The sequence below is a fragment of the Phyllopteryx taeniolatus genome, chromosome 21, assembly GCF_024500385.1.
Source record: "Phyllopteryx taeniolatus isolate TA_2022b chromosome 21, UOR_Ptae_1.2, whole genome shotgun sequence".
NCBI classification, from domain to species: Eukaryota; Metazoa; Chordata; class Actinopteri; order Syngnathiformes; family Syngnathidae; genus Phyllopteryx; species Phyllopteryx taeniolatus.
In genome coordinates this window covers 16676276-16692676 of record NC_084522.1, presented here as the reverse complement: position 1 = coordinate 16692676, position 16401 = coordinate 16676276, and the positions used below count along the sequence as shown (strand labels likewise).

General features: G+C 44.9%; 1 protein-coding gene across 2 annotated transcripts in view; it reads right to left on the bottom strand.

Moving 5' to 3' along the window:
- Positions 1-16401, bottom strand: part of top2b (DNA topoisomerase II beta) — a 115957-nt gene that overhangs the window by 9412 nt on the left and 90144 nt on the right. For both annotated transcript variants that reach the window (XM_061760859.1, XM_061760860.1), the window contains 6 exons: positions 11650-11733; positions 9985-10179; positions 7415-7541; positions 7073-7231; positions 3277-3481; positions 2996-3078 (listed from right to left, as the gene is read on the bottom strand). In XM_061760859.1, coding sequence (XP_061616843.1) covers positions 2996-3078; positions 3277-3481; positions 7073-7231; positions 7415-7541; positions 9985-10179; positions 11650-11733 — 853 coding nt within the window. The remainder of the gene's footprint in view (positions 1-2995; positions 3079-3276; positions 3482-7072; positions 7232-7414; positions 7542-9984; positions 10180-11649; positions 11734-16401) is intronic.

Here is a 16401-nt window from a genome sequence, read left to right as displayed (position 1 = left end):
CGTTGTGACATAATCCCTAACATCGCTCCGTCGTCGTGCATTAGTAAGAGTACTGTTACTTGACAATAGGGTTAGGGTAGGTAAAAAGTAGTCCTCCAAAAAAATTCGTCAGAGTAAAAAGTACACAGTGAAATAGTTACTCTATTACTGAGCCAATAGCACAAACAATACAAAAATAAAAACAACAAAAACATTGGTAATTTACTGCACGGCGAGCTCTCAAGTTATACATGGGCTGAAGTATCCATGTTTGGGCAGACAGTGGCAGACAAATACGACAACCCCAATTCCAATGAAGTTGGGACGTTGTGTTAAAAATCAATAAAAACAGAATACAATGATTTGCAAATCGTGTTCAACCTGTATTTCATTGAATACACTACAAAGACAAGATATTTCATGTTCAAACTGATCAACTTGATTAGCAAATAATCATGAACTTAGAATTGTATGGCTGCAACACGTTCCCAAAAAGCCGGTGCAGGGTCATGTTTACCGCTGTGTTTCATCACCTTTTCTTTTAGCAACATCCAATAAACGTTGGGGAACCGAGGACACCAATTGTTGAAGCTTTGTAGGTGGAATTCTTTCCCATTCGTGCTTGATGTACAGCTTCAGCTGTTCAACAGTCATGTTCCTGAGCCCATGTGGTGATATCCTTGACTGAGCCTTTTTTGGAACGTGTTGCAGCCATAAAATTCTAAGTTAATGATTATTTGCTCAAAACAATTAAGTTTATCCGTTTGAACAGTAAATATCTTGTCTTTGTAGTGCATTCAATTCAATATAGGTTGAACACGATTTGCAAATCATTTTTTTCATTTTAAGCATTGTATTGTTTTTATTTATGTTTAACACGTCCCAACTTCATTGGAATTGGGGTTGTACAATACATGAAAGCTGTTGTTTTTGTTTATCTAAATGTAAACAAGAGTAGTGCGCCGTTGCCTTCACGGGAACGACAACCTTCCCAAAATGGCCGCCACGTAGGCACGACAATCAGCCGGGCTGGCTAATCTAGTTTTAATACGTAGGCCAGGGAAGCCCAATAGAAGCCGACGTGTGAGGTCATGTGACTTTCTTGTCGTTTGATTGGTGAACTCGACTTAAACGTCACTAGCGCTTAATTAGAAACAGCGCCCGATGCGGAAGTCAAACTCGTAGTCTCGCACACGAAATAGTTGATAAATGAGCAATAATTGATAAATAAAAGTAGTGAGCGGCATTTAGATCATTGTAACGGAGTAATAGCACCGTTACTTGTTAGCAGCGGAAGTGTTTTTTCTGGTCTCGTCAACTCCTGTGACTTATCTGGCAAGGGCGAACTCCACCCCCCTCGGGAAAAACTCATCGGATCTATACGATTCACGTAAATTGCCTATTTGGAGTTCAAAACGCAACATTTTGCCGAAAGGCGAGTGATTTGCATGTATGGGGACCGGTCGGGGCGCTTCGGTTGGGGCGGGGACCACCCTGGGTCCTGGGTGGCGTCACTCACAACTCACAGGTTAGCACATCCGTCTCACAGTTCTGAGGACCGGGGTTCCAATCCCGGCCCCGCCTGTGTGGAGTTTGCATGTTCTCCCCGTGCCTGCGTGGGTTTTCTCCGGGCACTCCGGTTTCCTCCCACATCCCCAAAACATGCATGCTAGGTTAATGGATGACTCTAAATTGCCCGTAGGTGTGAATGTGAGTGCGAATGGTTGTTTGTTTTTGGCTGGTGACCAGTTCAGGGTGTACCCCGCCTCTCGCCCGAAGATAGCTGGGATAGGCTCCAGCATGCCCGTGACCCTAGTGAGGATAAGCGGTCCAGAAAATGGATGGATGGATGGAAGGTTCTTAAGGCTTCTTTATACTCCAATTCGTCGTTCACGTGATGCAAACATTGATAATGATAATGTTGTCTGTAAAAACAAAAGCTGTACGTGATTTAGTAGTCCAGATGATTTGAAGGTGGACATTTGCCATTTAAAATGAATAAGAAGCGGGCCAGCGTCAATACAGGTACATGGTGGCCATTGGTCAGGCACAACGATGTACTAGCCTGTGTCGTGCATATGTGGTGCTCATGTATTCGACGGTGCTGTTGAGAATAGCGTGTCCTATCTGGCAGAAGCAGTCAATGAAGTTGCAGCAGGCAGCCAATCATATTGCAGCGGGTCGCTATTAATTCAAATCCTCTCTCTCTCACGGCGTCACCCGAAACTGGAGTTGGGCATCAAGCATCGAGAATCGATTGGAACTGGGACTAACATTCCGGTTCTCCCGGAATCGTTAAAATAAAAAAAAAAATCTGGGTTCCCAGTTTCGATGCCTACAGTCCACCGACCCTAAAGAAGAAAGTGGCGAAAACCAAAGAGTCGCAAATAACTATTTTAACAATGCTATATTGAACTTTTAGCTGAAACGTGAATTAAGGAATATTGTCAATTGGGTTAGTTACACACAAATATGCCTTTTAGTTCATAGGTTTGATATTGATACAGGTTCTAAAGAACCCTGAGTCAAATGTTCATTTTAGTGATTGTTAGCCGAGTTAGGAAAAAAAGATCATTGGTAATGGTATTGCGAAATAGGACATAGGGTCCGAAACAGCTCGGGGCTGACAATCTTAAATAAGGAACGTGTTCAAAAATTGTTTATCTTCATGTGTGGAGTTTGTCACAGATTAAAAAAAAAACCTTTTTTAAGATTTGAAAAGTCCTTGTGTGTACCAGGCCTGACACAAAGAAAGGATGGTGTGTTGTTGGGCACTATATTATGGTGGAAGGATATAGTACGACATCATCAGAGTTGTGTACCGACTCAATAAGGTCGAGCTAGTTGATCAGCCTCATAGTGTTACGTCGAGAGCTACAATAACGCGAGCTGACACTACGAACGCTAACTAGTAGAATGTCATTAAATTCTGATAACTCATATGGCTTTTCAGGAGGAAAAAATATAGCGTATGTCAATTTCTGGTTTCGACTGGATGTACAAAGTTGCCGCTCACCGCTGTCGTTGCTCTTTTCTGAGAAGGCAGATTTAGCAGAGAAGATTGCGGTTGTCTCTTTCTTTTTCGCCACAAGCCCAGACCTAGAAAAGAAGAATACAAATGTATTCAAAATGATGATTAAGTCTGTGATTTATATGTAGTTTCTGACTGCAGACGTGTAAGGTGACGGGGAAGAAGGGAAATAAGCAACAAGGGGCCGCAGATGATCGGGGTCTTACAAAGCACACCAAATAGTTAAGAATTAGGTTAGTAAATGTCCAAAAAATGGTTCGTATTACATGCTCTTTTGGTTGCGGGCAGAGTTTGAGTCTTCATCGTAATCAAAGTCATCATCGAGGTCGCTGTCTTGCCCCTTCATTTCGGATGCATTGGGTTCGTCTTTAAACGTGGCCACAGGGTCGTCATCGTCATCATTATCCTCTTCCTCGTTATCCCTCTCATCTTCCTCCTCTGAGAAGTCAAACGTGTATTTTGGCTTGGACGCTAAAAGAAAGAAGCAGTGTGTGGGTCAAAGAAATGAGTATCGCTGTGGACTCTTTTAAGTTTTATATGTTTGTACGCTGATGACCCTTGTTTGCGTCAGACTGTTTCTTAGCCACGAAGCCAACAAAATCAGTCTCGGAAAGCCACGGAGAAATCCGTGTGGGAGGGGTTTTAAGTCAATGAGGTCTGCGGACACATTTCGATCGCCAGCCATTTTTCACCAGCTCATTCTGTATTGAATACGGGAATTCCGCCAGGGTTCGTTGCTTCAGCCTCGCACGAGTGGCTGAAACCTCTTTCGCCATACGGGAGACAATTTGAGCTGCTTTTAAATGGTATGCTGTGACCTGCTTCGATTGGAGAGGATTGAAGCCACTGTGTGGACGCCCACATCGGCGCAAACGTCCCATTTTAAATCCGCTGTCCGTACACCGCGGTGTCCACTGCGATGCCAGAACATGGTCTTGCTGCCTCCTCACAGAGCGAGCAGACGATACACGAGCTCCGCCGACATGTGGGCTGGGATCAAACTTATTTCATTCATAAATATGTGGACAGTAGCCATCGAATCATCTAAATCGTAGAATGCAGTTCATTGAATGCATCATCATTATTAGCCCTTTTTTACCCCTTAATATTACCTATCTTGTTGAATGTACCGTATGTGGTATTGAATATTTATGCTTATTTCACATTTATGGTTAATTTATGGCACTATGGCACAATATCATTATCAAACCGTGACTGTAGGTCGTGTCTAATATCGTGTCTTCCCCGTCAATTCAACGGTTCAACATGACATATTATTAGACTTCACACCGTTTTATCGGCTTGATCGGTATCGGCCGATAATTAGCGTTTTATGGTGATCGGCTTTAATGTCATAATTCGCAATTTACTCCGCGTCGTGCACAGTGTATTTTAATCCAAAAGCAAGTTTCTTTTTAGCCCTGTCGCGTGTCTTTTGACGTAGTACTGTAAATATCTGACGGCCAATGAAGTTATTTTTAAAAAACAACATGTCGGCGGTGTGGGACAGACAGCACGTCATGCCCGGATCAGACTACAAGACAAATTTGCTCTTTCACAATGGCACTATGTCAGACTACTGCAATAAAATCTTGTATTCCGATATGCCACCGCATCCTGTTTTTTACGATCATTGGGCTTTGTCTTGTCAGCTCAAATGCGACCGGACACACTCGTTACCATGGCGACGACAACAAGAGAGGATCGCGCCGACTCCTGACGTTTGTTTAAGGCTCGCTTGAGGTATGTTCACGTACTTTGAATAGGATATGGCTCGCAAGCAGACAACAAAACGTTATGTAGCCTAGCAAGCTACTGCTAGCACTGACGGAGTGCACCGGCGCTCTGTCGAATCATGCTCTAAAGTTTCGGTGTGGGTGAAGTAATTGAATTACAATAAAGTCATTTAATTACAGTAAGTTAGCACCCATTATTTCTGTCATGTTGGTTTGAACTGACAGATTCGAATACGCGATCTGAAACATGCAACGAGCGACCAGCATCTGAAAGCGCATACAACTGAATATCCCGTCGACCTTACCGCCAGACAGCTTCAATCCACCCCTGTGAACTTTTGAATATGGTCGGGTGTAGGACTGCCCGATGTTCTGATTTTAACTTGTGTCACTCGGAAGTCCAGACCTCGAAATTAGCCCACAGCAATCGATATTATGTCTATCCTGATCAAGGAAATGCGTGCTAATGCTAGCTGAAGAGCAGCCTTACCACTGGTACACGCCATCCTCTTCACAGAAAAAGGACAATATATAGTAGCCTCAGCTTACAATGACACCTCTTTATTGTCAAAATGAAGAGTTAACGTATCAAAGAAACCATTCAACTCCTCGCATCTGCAGTCCGCTGCTCTCCCTGTCTCTGAGGACAGTGAGTGAGCACGGGATGCAAACACAGGGACCTCCCCTGGCCTGATACGTTAAAAGACAGTCAGATTTTACAACCCCAATTCCAATGAAGTTGGGACATTGTGTTAAACATAAATAAAAAGAGAAAACAATGATTTGCAAATCATGTTCGACCTATATTTCATTGAATACACTACAAAGACAAGATATTTCACGTTCAAACTGATAATCTTTATTGTTTTGAGCAAATAATCATCAACTTAGAATTGTATGGCTGCAACACGTTCCTAAAATGCTGGCCCAGGGTCATGTTTACCACTGTGTTACATCACCTTTTCTTTTCTTTTAACAACATTCAATAAACGTTTGGGAACCGAGGACACTAATTGTTGAAGCTTTGTAGGTGGAATTCTTTCCCATTCTTGCTTGATGTACAGCTTCTCCGTTGTCGTATTTTACGCTTCATAATACGCCACACATTTTCAATGGGAGACAGGTCTGGACTGCAGGCTGGCCAGTCTAGTACTCGCACTCTTTTACTACGAAGCCACGCTGTTGTAAGACGTGCAGAATTTGGTTTGGCATCGTCTTGCTGAAATAAGCAGGGGCGTGCGTCCATGAAAAAGACGTCGCTTGGATGGCAGCATATGTTTATGTAACGTCCCAACTTCATTGGAATTGGGGTTGTAGATACCGGTGTCTTGAAGTGTGCAAAGTTGCTGGACATGTACCATTAAGCAAGCAGCTACACATTTCCATGAAACTATAATGAAGCATATCAGCCCTGATGGCAAGCCTGTTCAATCTGGCTCCCAGACTTGAATTTGAGTCTGATCTTCTTCACCAGTCAGTTCTACTGAAGGTTTTATTTTAGATCCAGACTGCGATTCCGAAGTTACTGAGGCGCATCAACAACTTCAAACAATGCCCATGAATGAAGGTCTCAGTCTGACATGGACATCTTGCTATCAGGGATATTGACTGAATGGGGTGAAATCAATAGACAGATTTTGAAAGAGATGGGCCATTTTGTCAAATAACCTGAAGACGTTTAGAGTCGACTGCATGTTATGTAAGATGAAACCTATCCCTAGCTGAAACTTATCATGCACTATCCCAGGGTAATACCCTTCTCCAATGCCATAGCTGAGAGGTGTTTCTCAACAATGAACAAGACGAAGACTGACTGGAGAACTCTTGGTGAACTCACATTCACACCTATGGACAATTGAAAGTATTCAATTAACCTACCATGCATGTTTTTGGGATGTGGGAGGAAACCGGAGTACCCGGAGAAAACCCACGCAGGCAAGGGGAGAACATGCAAAGTCCACACGGCCGAGGCCGGATTTGAACCCGGGTCCTCAGAACTGTGTGGCAGATGTGCTAACCAGTCGGTCACCGTGCGCCTTATGGCAAAAAAGGTTGGTAATAAATAAAAACAAATATTTGTGAAAATTTAAGCTTCTATTCGTTTCTTTTTAGATGGATTAGGCTGTTGTAACAGTCTTGGAAACATGAATATTTTCCCATACAATAGTTTCCATTTTCCATACTTTTCCTGACCTGGAAATGTATGAAATCAAATTCCATACTCCCATGCTCGCGTAGGAACCTGTTCATGCTCACACTCTGATCACCCAAGACACACAATGCTATGTTATTCATACCAGACTGGCATTTGAATGGTCAACCATACCTGATGCCCTTTGAGATTTGGTCTCTCTAGGGATGACAGGCTGACTATTCTCCAGATCACTGTCTGAATTGGACTCATCTTCAGACCAGGGATTTCTTTTTTTCACCTTCTTTACAGGAGTTCCTTTGGGTCCTGGTGTTTTTCTCACTCTGGGAACGCCTGCATGAACAAACAAATGTCATTCATTCATTCATTTCCCATATCGCGTATCCTCGCTAGAGTCGTGGGCGTGCTGGAGCCTATCCCGGCTATCTTCGGGCCTTGAACTGGTCTCCAGCCATCGCAGGGCACATCTATTTGATGCCACAGCCAAAGCACCAAGAGTCAGTATCAAATTCTAACCTGGTTCTTTCTTGTCCTTCTTTACACGTGGATTCTTTGGTTTGACTACAGGGCTTTCGCCTGTTGCTGCATCTCGGCCCAAACCATCCTCATCACCCTCCAACTTCAGAGCTGGGTCTGAGTCGACCTGACACGAAAACACAGCGTCTTAACACCGCTGAGGGTCTTGTTTCTCTCACAGTTTTTCACCTCATGTTAACCCAATTAGAGATGAAACATTCCTGGTTGAACTCAACAATCAATACGCCTGTGGGGGGAAATAATGTTGTAAACTCTAAACACATAGTTGGAAAGACCGCATTATATAACACCAAAGCACTTCACATGACTCTCTTCTGTAAAAACAGCATCACTGCAACGCATAGGATTACAGATTTCTCGACAGAAGTCTAAATATATCTGTCGTTTTTTTTTGTTATGCTATTTTGCAGGAATATTCAGAATGTGTGCATGTTTTATTCATTGTCTTCTTAAAGAGGAATTCAACCCCAAAATTGTTAAAGCAAGAATATATCGTATGTAAGCACTAGTCAAAACTAGGGCTGCCATGATGAGTCACAATTAGGGTTGGGCATCGTTTGAATTTGAGCGATTCCGGTACCGATTCTCCATTTCGATTCCGGTTCCAAACGATTCTCGCCCCCGATTCTTTTTAGGGGGCTGCGTCAAAAAATATTGCATGGTTGAAATAACGGGTGTCCAAATTACGAACATCCATTTTCTTAGCAGCCTGCAGCTTAAACTAAAATGAACATTTGACTCGGCCTTCTTTATCAACCAGTATCAATATCAAACCAATGAACTCAAAGGCAATAACCCAATTGACCTAATATTCATTAATTATTGCTTCAGCTAAAAGGTAAATCAGCATTGTTAAAATAGTTATTTTGGTTTATATAAGTTTTAACTTCACTTGATATTTTAAGTGTGTAGCCTTTAATTCTGAAGAATACGCAGCAGAACTCAGCATTTTGGCACTAAAAATAACTTCCCACGCCACCGCTAAAAGCGCAAAATAATCTTAATCCAAGTGTTGCACTGAGGTGACTGGTCATTTATTTTAACAAAGTTAAGAAACACTTTTGTCTGCCGCGGCCGTTGGGCACAAGCATGTCTTTGTGTGCATTCTTCTTTGTTGGTTTTCGCCACTTTTTTCTTCGGGGTCTGCAAACTTTAGGAACCGAACTTTTTTTTATTTGAACGATTCTGGGAGAACCGGAATCTTAGTCCACGTTCCAATCGGTTCTTGATTCTCGATGCCCAACCCTAGTTACAACGACGTTGATGCTCCAAATTGTTGACAATTAATTTATTCGTTGCCGTGATCGTTTATTTTCATTTCATTCAAAAGTGCTTGAAACCTGCCAATGCTCGCTCCATTGCCCTGTTGTCTGCTTGCACAGTAGCGGTCTTCCTGGTCAGCCGCGCCGTACCCGGAAAACTACGGTAATGTGTCCTATCAAAGGCAATGCATGTACATTCGAACTGAATTAGAACTTGTTCATGTCTCAACCGAATTTCATGAGGTTTACTTTTTGGTCAACGTCAAAGCATGTGCGATGAATACAGAACATTGGACAAAAATGTTTTTAGGTTTTTAGGCAATACTCATTGTTTTTTTTTTAACCACAATAGAAAAAATGTTAACAATTGAATAATAAAATAATTCTTCTACAACCACAATTGTTTCAGAATAAAAGTCACTTGTCAAAATAACACAGTAAGCCAAAAAGCAGCAATGTAACCAAAAATATAAATATAGCAATGTCAACATCACAACAAAAAAGTACCTTCCATTGCACAATACAATACATCACGCTAGTATCGATGCGATACCAATACTCAGCTTGGTATCGATAGTATCGATATTTAGATCAATGCGCCCACCCCTACTACAAACCGAACAGGGACACATGCGGACCGAACCGACGCAGTGGAACCGAACCGTTTTGCATACGGAAGAGTAAAAGCATTGCACATCTTCTTGATGTGCAAGAGATCTGCAAAACGTAATCAAGAACAGCTGTATGTAGATGATGAGGTTCGTGATCATGGTTGATTCCGTAGCTTTTGTACATGATGAGCTTTATGATGTGTTCTGTTATCAACATACAATTTGAACATGTTCACATTCTGAAATGATTAAGTCATTTATCAAGAAGTGTATCATTATTAAGTACAACTAGATAACAAAAACAACATCTAGGTCAAGTAACTCTTCAATAACCACGTAAGGAGCCACATCTATCAGCGCTGCGTGTTTTGGAAAAATAAAATATCTTAAGACTTGCTACTTTCAACAATTGGCAAAAAAAAAAAAAAAAAAAAAAAAGGATTTTGAATATTTATATAACAGAGAAATATTTGAAGATAAAAACACAGGCTTGTGTTATTGTATTTATTTGATGCATACTGTTAATGAGTGTTTTTGAGAGAAAGGTGGCTTTTTATTTGCCGTAGGCCTATTTGAATGAAACTCTAAGCTGGCATGGGTGCAATCTTTCACATAATAGACAACAGCCTCTCATACGTAAAAAACTGTGATATGGCTTCTGAATAATCACGTTTACCTTCTTCTTTTTAGTCAATTTCTTGGATGCGTCAGATTTCAGCGGCTGAGATGGAGGATCCACCCTGCGGCCAAATGGTGACGGCATGGTCTCCTCGAGATTCAGCTTCTTTGCTTTGGGTTTACCAACTTTACCTTTCACGAGTTTGATGACTTTCCCTAAATTATGCTCTTCTCGCTCAAGTGCCTCAAAACTCTGATGGAAAAAAACAAAAACAGCCATTATTTACCAGCATCGTGTTCTTTATCATACAGTGCATCCGTAAAGTATTCACAGCGTTTCACGTTTTCCACATTTTTTTAAATTTGGTTTGCTTCACCCCAAAATGGAATAAATTCCTTTTTTCCCCCCCCCTCCAAATTCTACACACAGCACTCCATAATGACAACGTGAAACAAGTTTTTGTTGTTGTGTTGTTTTGCAGATGTATTCAAAATAAAAAACGTCGGTGCGCAGCCATTTTTAGATCTCTCCAGAGATGTTCGATTGGATTCAAGTCTAGGCTCTGGCTGGGCCACTCAAGGACATTCACAGAGTTGTTTGTCTTGGCTGTGTGCTTAGGGTCGTTGTCATGTTGGAAGGTAAACCTTCGCCCCAGTCTGAAGTCCTGAGCACTCTGGAGCAGGTTTTTTGTATATTGCTGCATTCATCTTTCCCTCAATCCTGACTTGTCTCCCAGTTCCTACTGCTGAAAAACAACCCCACAGCATGATGCTGCCACCACCATGCTTCACTGCAGGGATGGTATTGGTCAGGTGATGAGCGGTGCCTCGTTTCCTCCAAACACGACGCCTGGAATTCACATTCTCATCAGACCGGAGAATTTTCTTTCTCATGGTCTGAGAGTCCTTCAGGTGCCTTTTGGCAAACTCCAGGCGGGCTGCCATGTGCCTTTTACTAAGGAGTGGGTTCCGCTACCATACTGGCCTGATTGTGCTGGAGTGCTGCAGAGAAGGTTGTCCTTCTGGAAGGTTCTCCTCTCTCCAAAGAGGGCCGTTGGAGCTCTGACGGAGTGACCATCGAGTTCTTAGTCACTTCCCTGACTAAGTCCCTTCTCCCCCGATTGCTCAGTTTAGACAGGCGGCCAGCTCTAGGAAGAGTCCTGGTGGTTTGGAACTTAATGTGCTCAAAGGAACCTTCAAAGCAGCAGAAATCTTTCTGTATCCTTTACTACAGGTGGACTCCAGTTAAGCTGTAGGAACCTCTCAAGGATGATCAGCGCAAACATGATGCATCTGAGATCCATTTTGAGCTTCGTGGCAAAGGCTGTGAATACTTACTGGATGTACATGGGATTTCTTTGTTTTGTTTTTGATTTTTACTTGCAAAAAATTTCAATAAACATTTTTGCACATCATTATGTGCTGTCATGTGTAGGATATTTAGGGGAAAAAAATGAATTGGGAACATTTTGGAATAAGGCTTTAACATAAAATGTGAAAAAGTGAGGCGCTGTGAATATTTTCTGGACGCACCAAGTTTTTTCACCACTTCATTTTTTTTTTTTTTGTATCAACTGCATCCAACCTCCCGCAGCAAACTTTTCCTTGTTTACAAATCCATACCTAAAAGAGCTTAAAGGAGCTTTGTCAGCACCTTGCATTCGGAGGCAGCCGTAATTTGGCCGGGGGTAAACAACGAGATAGATTCTGTAGAAACACTTACATCTAACTCCTCAATGAAAACTGCCAAGTCCTCCTTCCACAGATCCTCTGAAGATTTCTCCTGGATATTCTGCAGCTCTCCTGTCTGCACAAGAGCAAGAATAGATTGATAATTGTTTGTTGATTGTTTTTATTTCCCTTTTGTTGAGTCAGGGTTCTTCTTGATTGGCAATATTCCGTTCGACGTCACAATACACCGCGTCGTGACAGGGGACGTTGACTCTCCCCCCACACACATGAAGACTTTTGGTCATTGTTGGCCCCAACTTGTTTGGGACCCTAAAATCGAGACGAGTCCACTCTTAACACACATCAGCCCGAAGGACAATCTTATAAAATTTAAGATTGTCCGGCATTTGACATGATTGGTCAGCAAGGGTCAAAATCGGTAGAAAAACAGGCCGACTTCTGTTTATGTGTGTACCGGGGCGAAGCCTACCCTCCGCATCCTCCTCTCTAACACCAATTGCCCTCATGTCTTGCCCGACCGACTCCATCTGTCAACCTTCTCTTAGGTCTTCCTCTAACTCTCTTGCCTGGCACCTGCATCCTCACCATCCTTCTACCAATATACAGTTGAACCCTGCTATTCGCGGAGGATAGCATTCCTAATGAATGTGACGTTTGATTATTTGTCTGGAGCTGGTTAGTGCATCACTGTATAAGTTGGCTTTCTTGAGTAAGACTTTTACAACGGCGATTTTGAACGCACCTGGGAAAATGTCAGTTTGAAGTGAAGTGTAAATGATTGGTGAATTTCCCCATGTAGTACTGTACAGTACAGAAAACAGCAAATCCCACAGCTCTTTCCTGTGTACCCTTTGCTTGCGCTGTGTTGTCAAGTTGCCAAGTTCCTCTCTCCACTTTAGTACTCACGGTCGCGTGTTACAAAAATCAGAGCAAATTCCTCCACCCTCTGCATCCAACAAGCCGCGATCGAGCTAACTAGCCTGTTGCCAGCACCAAATTACATGAGGAATTTAGTTTGTGAGTGATTTTACTTCAATGCCAATATTCCTATTCCTGAGAATTAAAAGTGAATTGCTCTAAAAAGTATGTACCTACTTGAATTATGCTCTAATATACTCTATGTAAGTGGCATTACAAATAAAAAAAAACATGAATGATACTATCATTTGTTGTAATCGTTTCTGGGAAAATACTGTATATCGTTTATGGTTTTTCCACGTCCATGCCTGCTACCGTATGTTTTAAGCTAGCGTATGTTTTACCATGCCTGCGCCCAATAATACGGTGCACCTTATGTACCAGTCCTCTCGAGAGGGGTTGGACTCTCTTCCACTCTGGAGTTGCCCACGGTGAGAGGCGCCGAGCAGGTGTGGGTAGACTTATTGCTCCCCGGTTCGGCGCCTGTACGTTGGGGTTCACCCCGGCGGACGAGAGGGTAGCCTCCCTCCGCCTTCGGTTGGGGGGGACGGATCCTGAATGTTGTTTGTGCCTATGCATCAAACAGCAGTTCAGAGTACCCACCCTTTTTGGAGTCCTTGGAGGGGGTGCTGGAGAGCGCTCCCGCTGGGGACTCCATCGTTCTGCTGGGGGACTTCAATGGCTCACGTGGGCAATGACAGTGAGACCTGGAAGGGCGTGATTGGGAGGAACGCCCCCCCTCCACCCCGATCAGAATCCGAGCGGTGTTCTGTTGTTGGACTTCTGTGCTCATCACGGATAGTCCATAACGAACACCATGTTCAAGCATAAGGGTGTCCACACGTGCACTTGGCACCAGGACACCCTAGGTCGCAGTTCGATGATCGACTTTGTGGTCGTGTCATCGGACTTGGGGCCGCATGTCTTGGACACACGGGTAAAGAGAGGGGCGGAGCTGTCAACTGATCACCACCTGGTGGTGAGTTGGCTCCGATGGTGGGGGAAGATGCCGGTCCGACGTGGTAGGCCCAAACGTATTGTGAGGGTCTGCTGGGAACGTCTGGCAGAATCCCCTGTCAGAAAGAGTTTAAACTCCCACCTCCAACAGAACTTTGCTCATGTTGCGGGGGAGGCGGGGTCCGAGTGGACCATGTTCCCCGCCTCCATTGCTGAGGCGGCCGACCGGAGCTGTGGCCGTAAGGTGGCAATCCCCGAACCCGTTGGTGGAGGCCACCAAGCTGAAGAAGGAGTCCTATCGGGCCTTTTTAAAAAGCTCCTCGGTGGCAAGGCCCCGGGGATGGAAGAGATTCGGAAGAGATCCTCAAGGCTCTGGATGTTGTAGGGCTGTCCTGGTTGACACGCCTCTGCAACATCGCGTGGACATCGGGGACAGTGCCTCTGGATTGGCAGACTGGGGTGGTGGTCCCCCTTTTTAAGAAGGGGGACCGGAGGGTGTGTTCCAACTACAGGGGGATCACACTCCTCAGCCTCCCTGGTAAGGTCTATTCAGGGGTGCTGGAGAGGAGCGTCCGTCGGGAAGTTGAATCTCAGATTCAGGAGGAGCAGTGTGGTTTTTGTCCAGGCCGTGGAACAGCGGACCAGCTCTACACCCTTGGCAGGGTCCTCGAGGGTGCACGGGAGTTCGCCCAACCAGTCTACATGTGTTTTGTGGACTTGGAGAAGGCGTTCGACCGTGTCCCTCGGGGGCTCCTGTGGGGGGTGCTTCGGCAGTATGGGGTACCGAACCCCCTGATACGGGCTGTTCGGTCCCTGTATGACCGGAGTCAGAGTTTGGTCATATCTGGCAGTAAGTCGGACACGTTTCCAGCGAGGGTTGGACTCTGCCAAGGCTGCCCTTTGTCACCGATTCTGTTCATAACTTTTATGGACAGAATTTCTACATGCAGCTAAGGCGTAGAGGGGGTCCGGTTTGGTGGACTCAGTATTGCATCTCTGCTTTTTGCAGATGATGTGGTTCTGTTGGCTTCATCTAGCCGTGACCTCCAACTCTCACTGGAGCAGTTTGCAGCTGAGTGTGAAGCGGCTGGGATGAGAATCAGCACCTCCAAATCTGAGACCGTGGTCCTCAGTCGGAAAAGGCTGGCGTGCCCTCTCCAGGTCGGGGATGAGATCCTGCCCCAAATGGAGGAGTTCAAGTATCTTGGGGTCTTGTTCACGAGTGAGGGAAGAATGAAACGGGAGATTGACAGGCGGATCGGTGCAGCGTCTGCAGTGATGCGGACTTTGTATCGATCCGTTGTGGTAAAGAAGGAGCTTAGCCAAAAGGCGAAGCTCTCGATTTACCGGTCGATCTAGGTTCCTACCCTCACCTATGGTCACGAGCTGTGGGTCGTGACCGAAAGAACGAGATCCCGGATACAAGCGGCCGGAATGAGTTTCCTCCGCAGGGTGTCCGGGCTCTCCCTTAGAGATAGGGTGAGAAGCTTGGTCATCCGGGAGGATCTCAGAGTAGAGCCGCTGCTCCTTCATATCGAGAGGAGCCAGATGAGGTGGCTGGGGCATCTGATTCGAATGCCTCCCAGACGCCTCCCTGGTGAGGTGTTCCGGGCACGTCCCACCGGGAGGAGACCCCGGGGACGACCCAGGACACACTGGAGAGACTACATCCTCTGGCTGGCCTGGGAACGTCTCGGGATCCCCCCGGAAGAGATGGATGAAGTGGCTGGGGAGAGGGAAGTCTGGTCGTCCCTGCTAAAGCTACTGCCCCTGCGACCCGACCTCGGATAAGCGGTAGAAAATAGATGGATGGATGGATGTACTTTTTTACCATGTCATAGAAAATCATGAGTAGGTGGGGTTTTCAGCTGATAAAGGGGGGGTAACGTTCTGAAAAAGGAAAAAAAAAAAAACAATTCCAGGCAAGGGTGAAAAAAAACCCATTTCTAACTCTATCCAACTTGGTCATTTATAAAAACAACCTAAACATGGTCAATTCCGCCACCTCCAGCTTTACTTCCTGTTGCAGAGCTGCCAATTTGTTCAAATTTGTCTGAATTTTTAAAATGTTTTCAAGAACATTACCGTGGGACAGTCAAAATCACAAACAACATTCAGGACCTGTCCCCCCACCCGAAGGCAGAGGGAGGCTACCCACTCTTTCCACCAGGGTGAACCCCAATGTACAGATGGGGGGGGGGGGGGGGGGGGGGCAATAAGTATACCGACACCTGCCTCTCACCGTGGGCAACTCCAGAGTGGAAGAGAGTCCAACCCCTCCCGAGAGGACTGGGACCAGAGCCCAAGCTGTGTGTGGAGGCGAATCCGACTATATCTAGTCGGAACTTCTTGACCTCACACACCAGCTCGGGATCCTTCCCTGCCAGAGAGGGGACATTCCACATCCCTAGAGCCAGATTCTGTAGCCGGAGATTGGATTCCCAAGGTCCCCGCCTTCGGCCACCGCCCACTTCACACTGCACCCGACCCCTATGGCCCCTCCTACAGGTGGTGAGCCCATGGGAACATGAAAATTAAATATTCTCGGTATTAAGATGATACAAAAACATGCACGCACGTAGGAGCTTTCTGGATGGGTGGGTTTTCTGGAGTGTGCTGCTTACTATGAGAGGCGCACCAGCAGAGTGTGAAAGCAGAAAACATGATGTGAGGATTTGGAACTCGATAGTCACGATATAGTCATTTTATACATCTCACGTGCAACAACCCGCAATCTATCGAGTATATTCGATATATCCCCCACCCATCGTATGAACCCATACTGTTGCTCATCAATACTCCCTTCTGTCCTCAGTCTAGCCTCCACTAATCTTTCTCATAACTTTGTATGGCTCACCAACTTTATTCTTCGATTGATCCCACAACACTGAACGTCACTCTTTTTCTT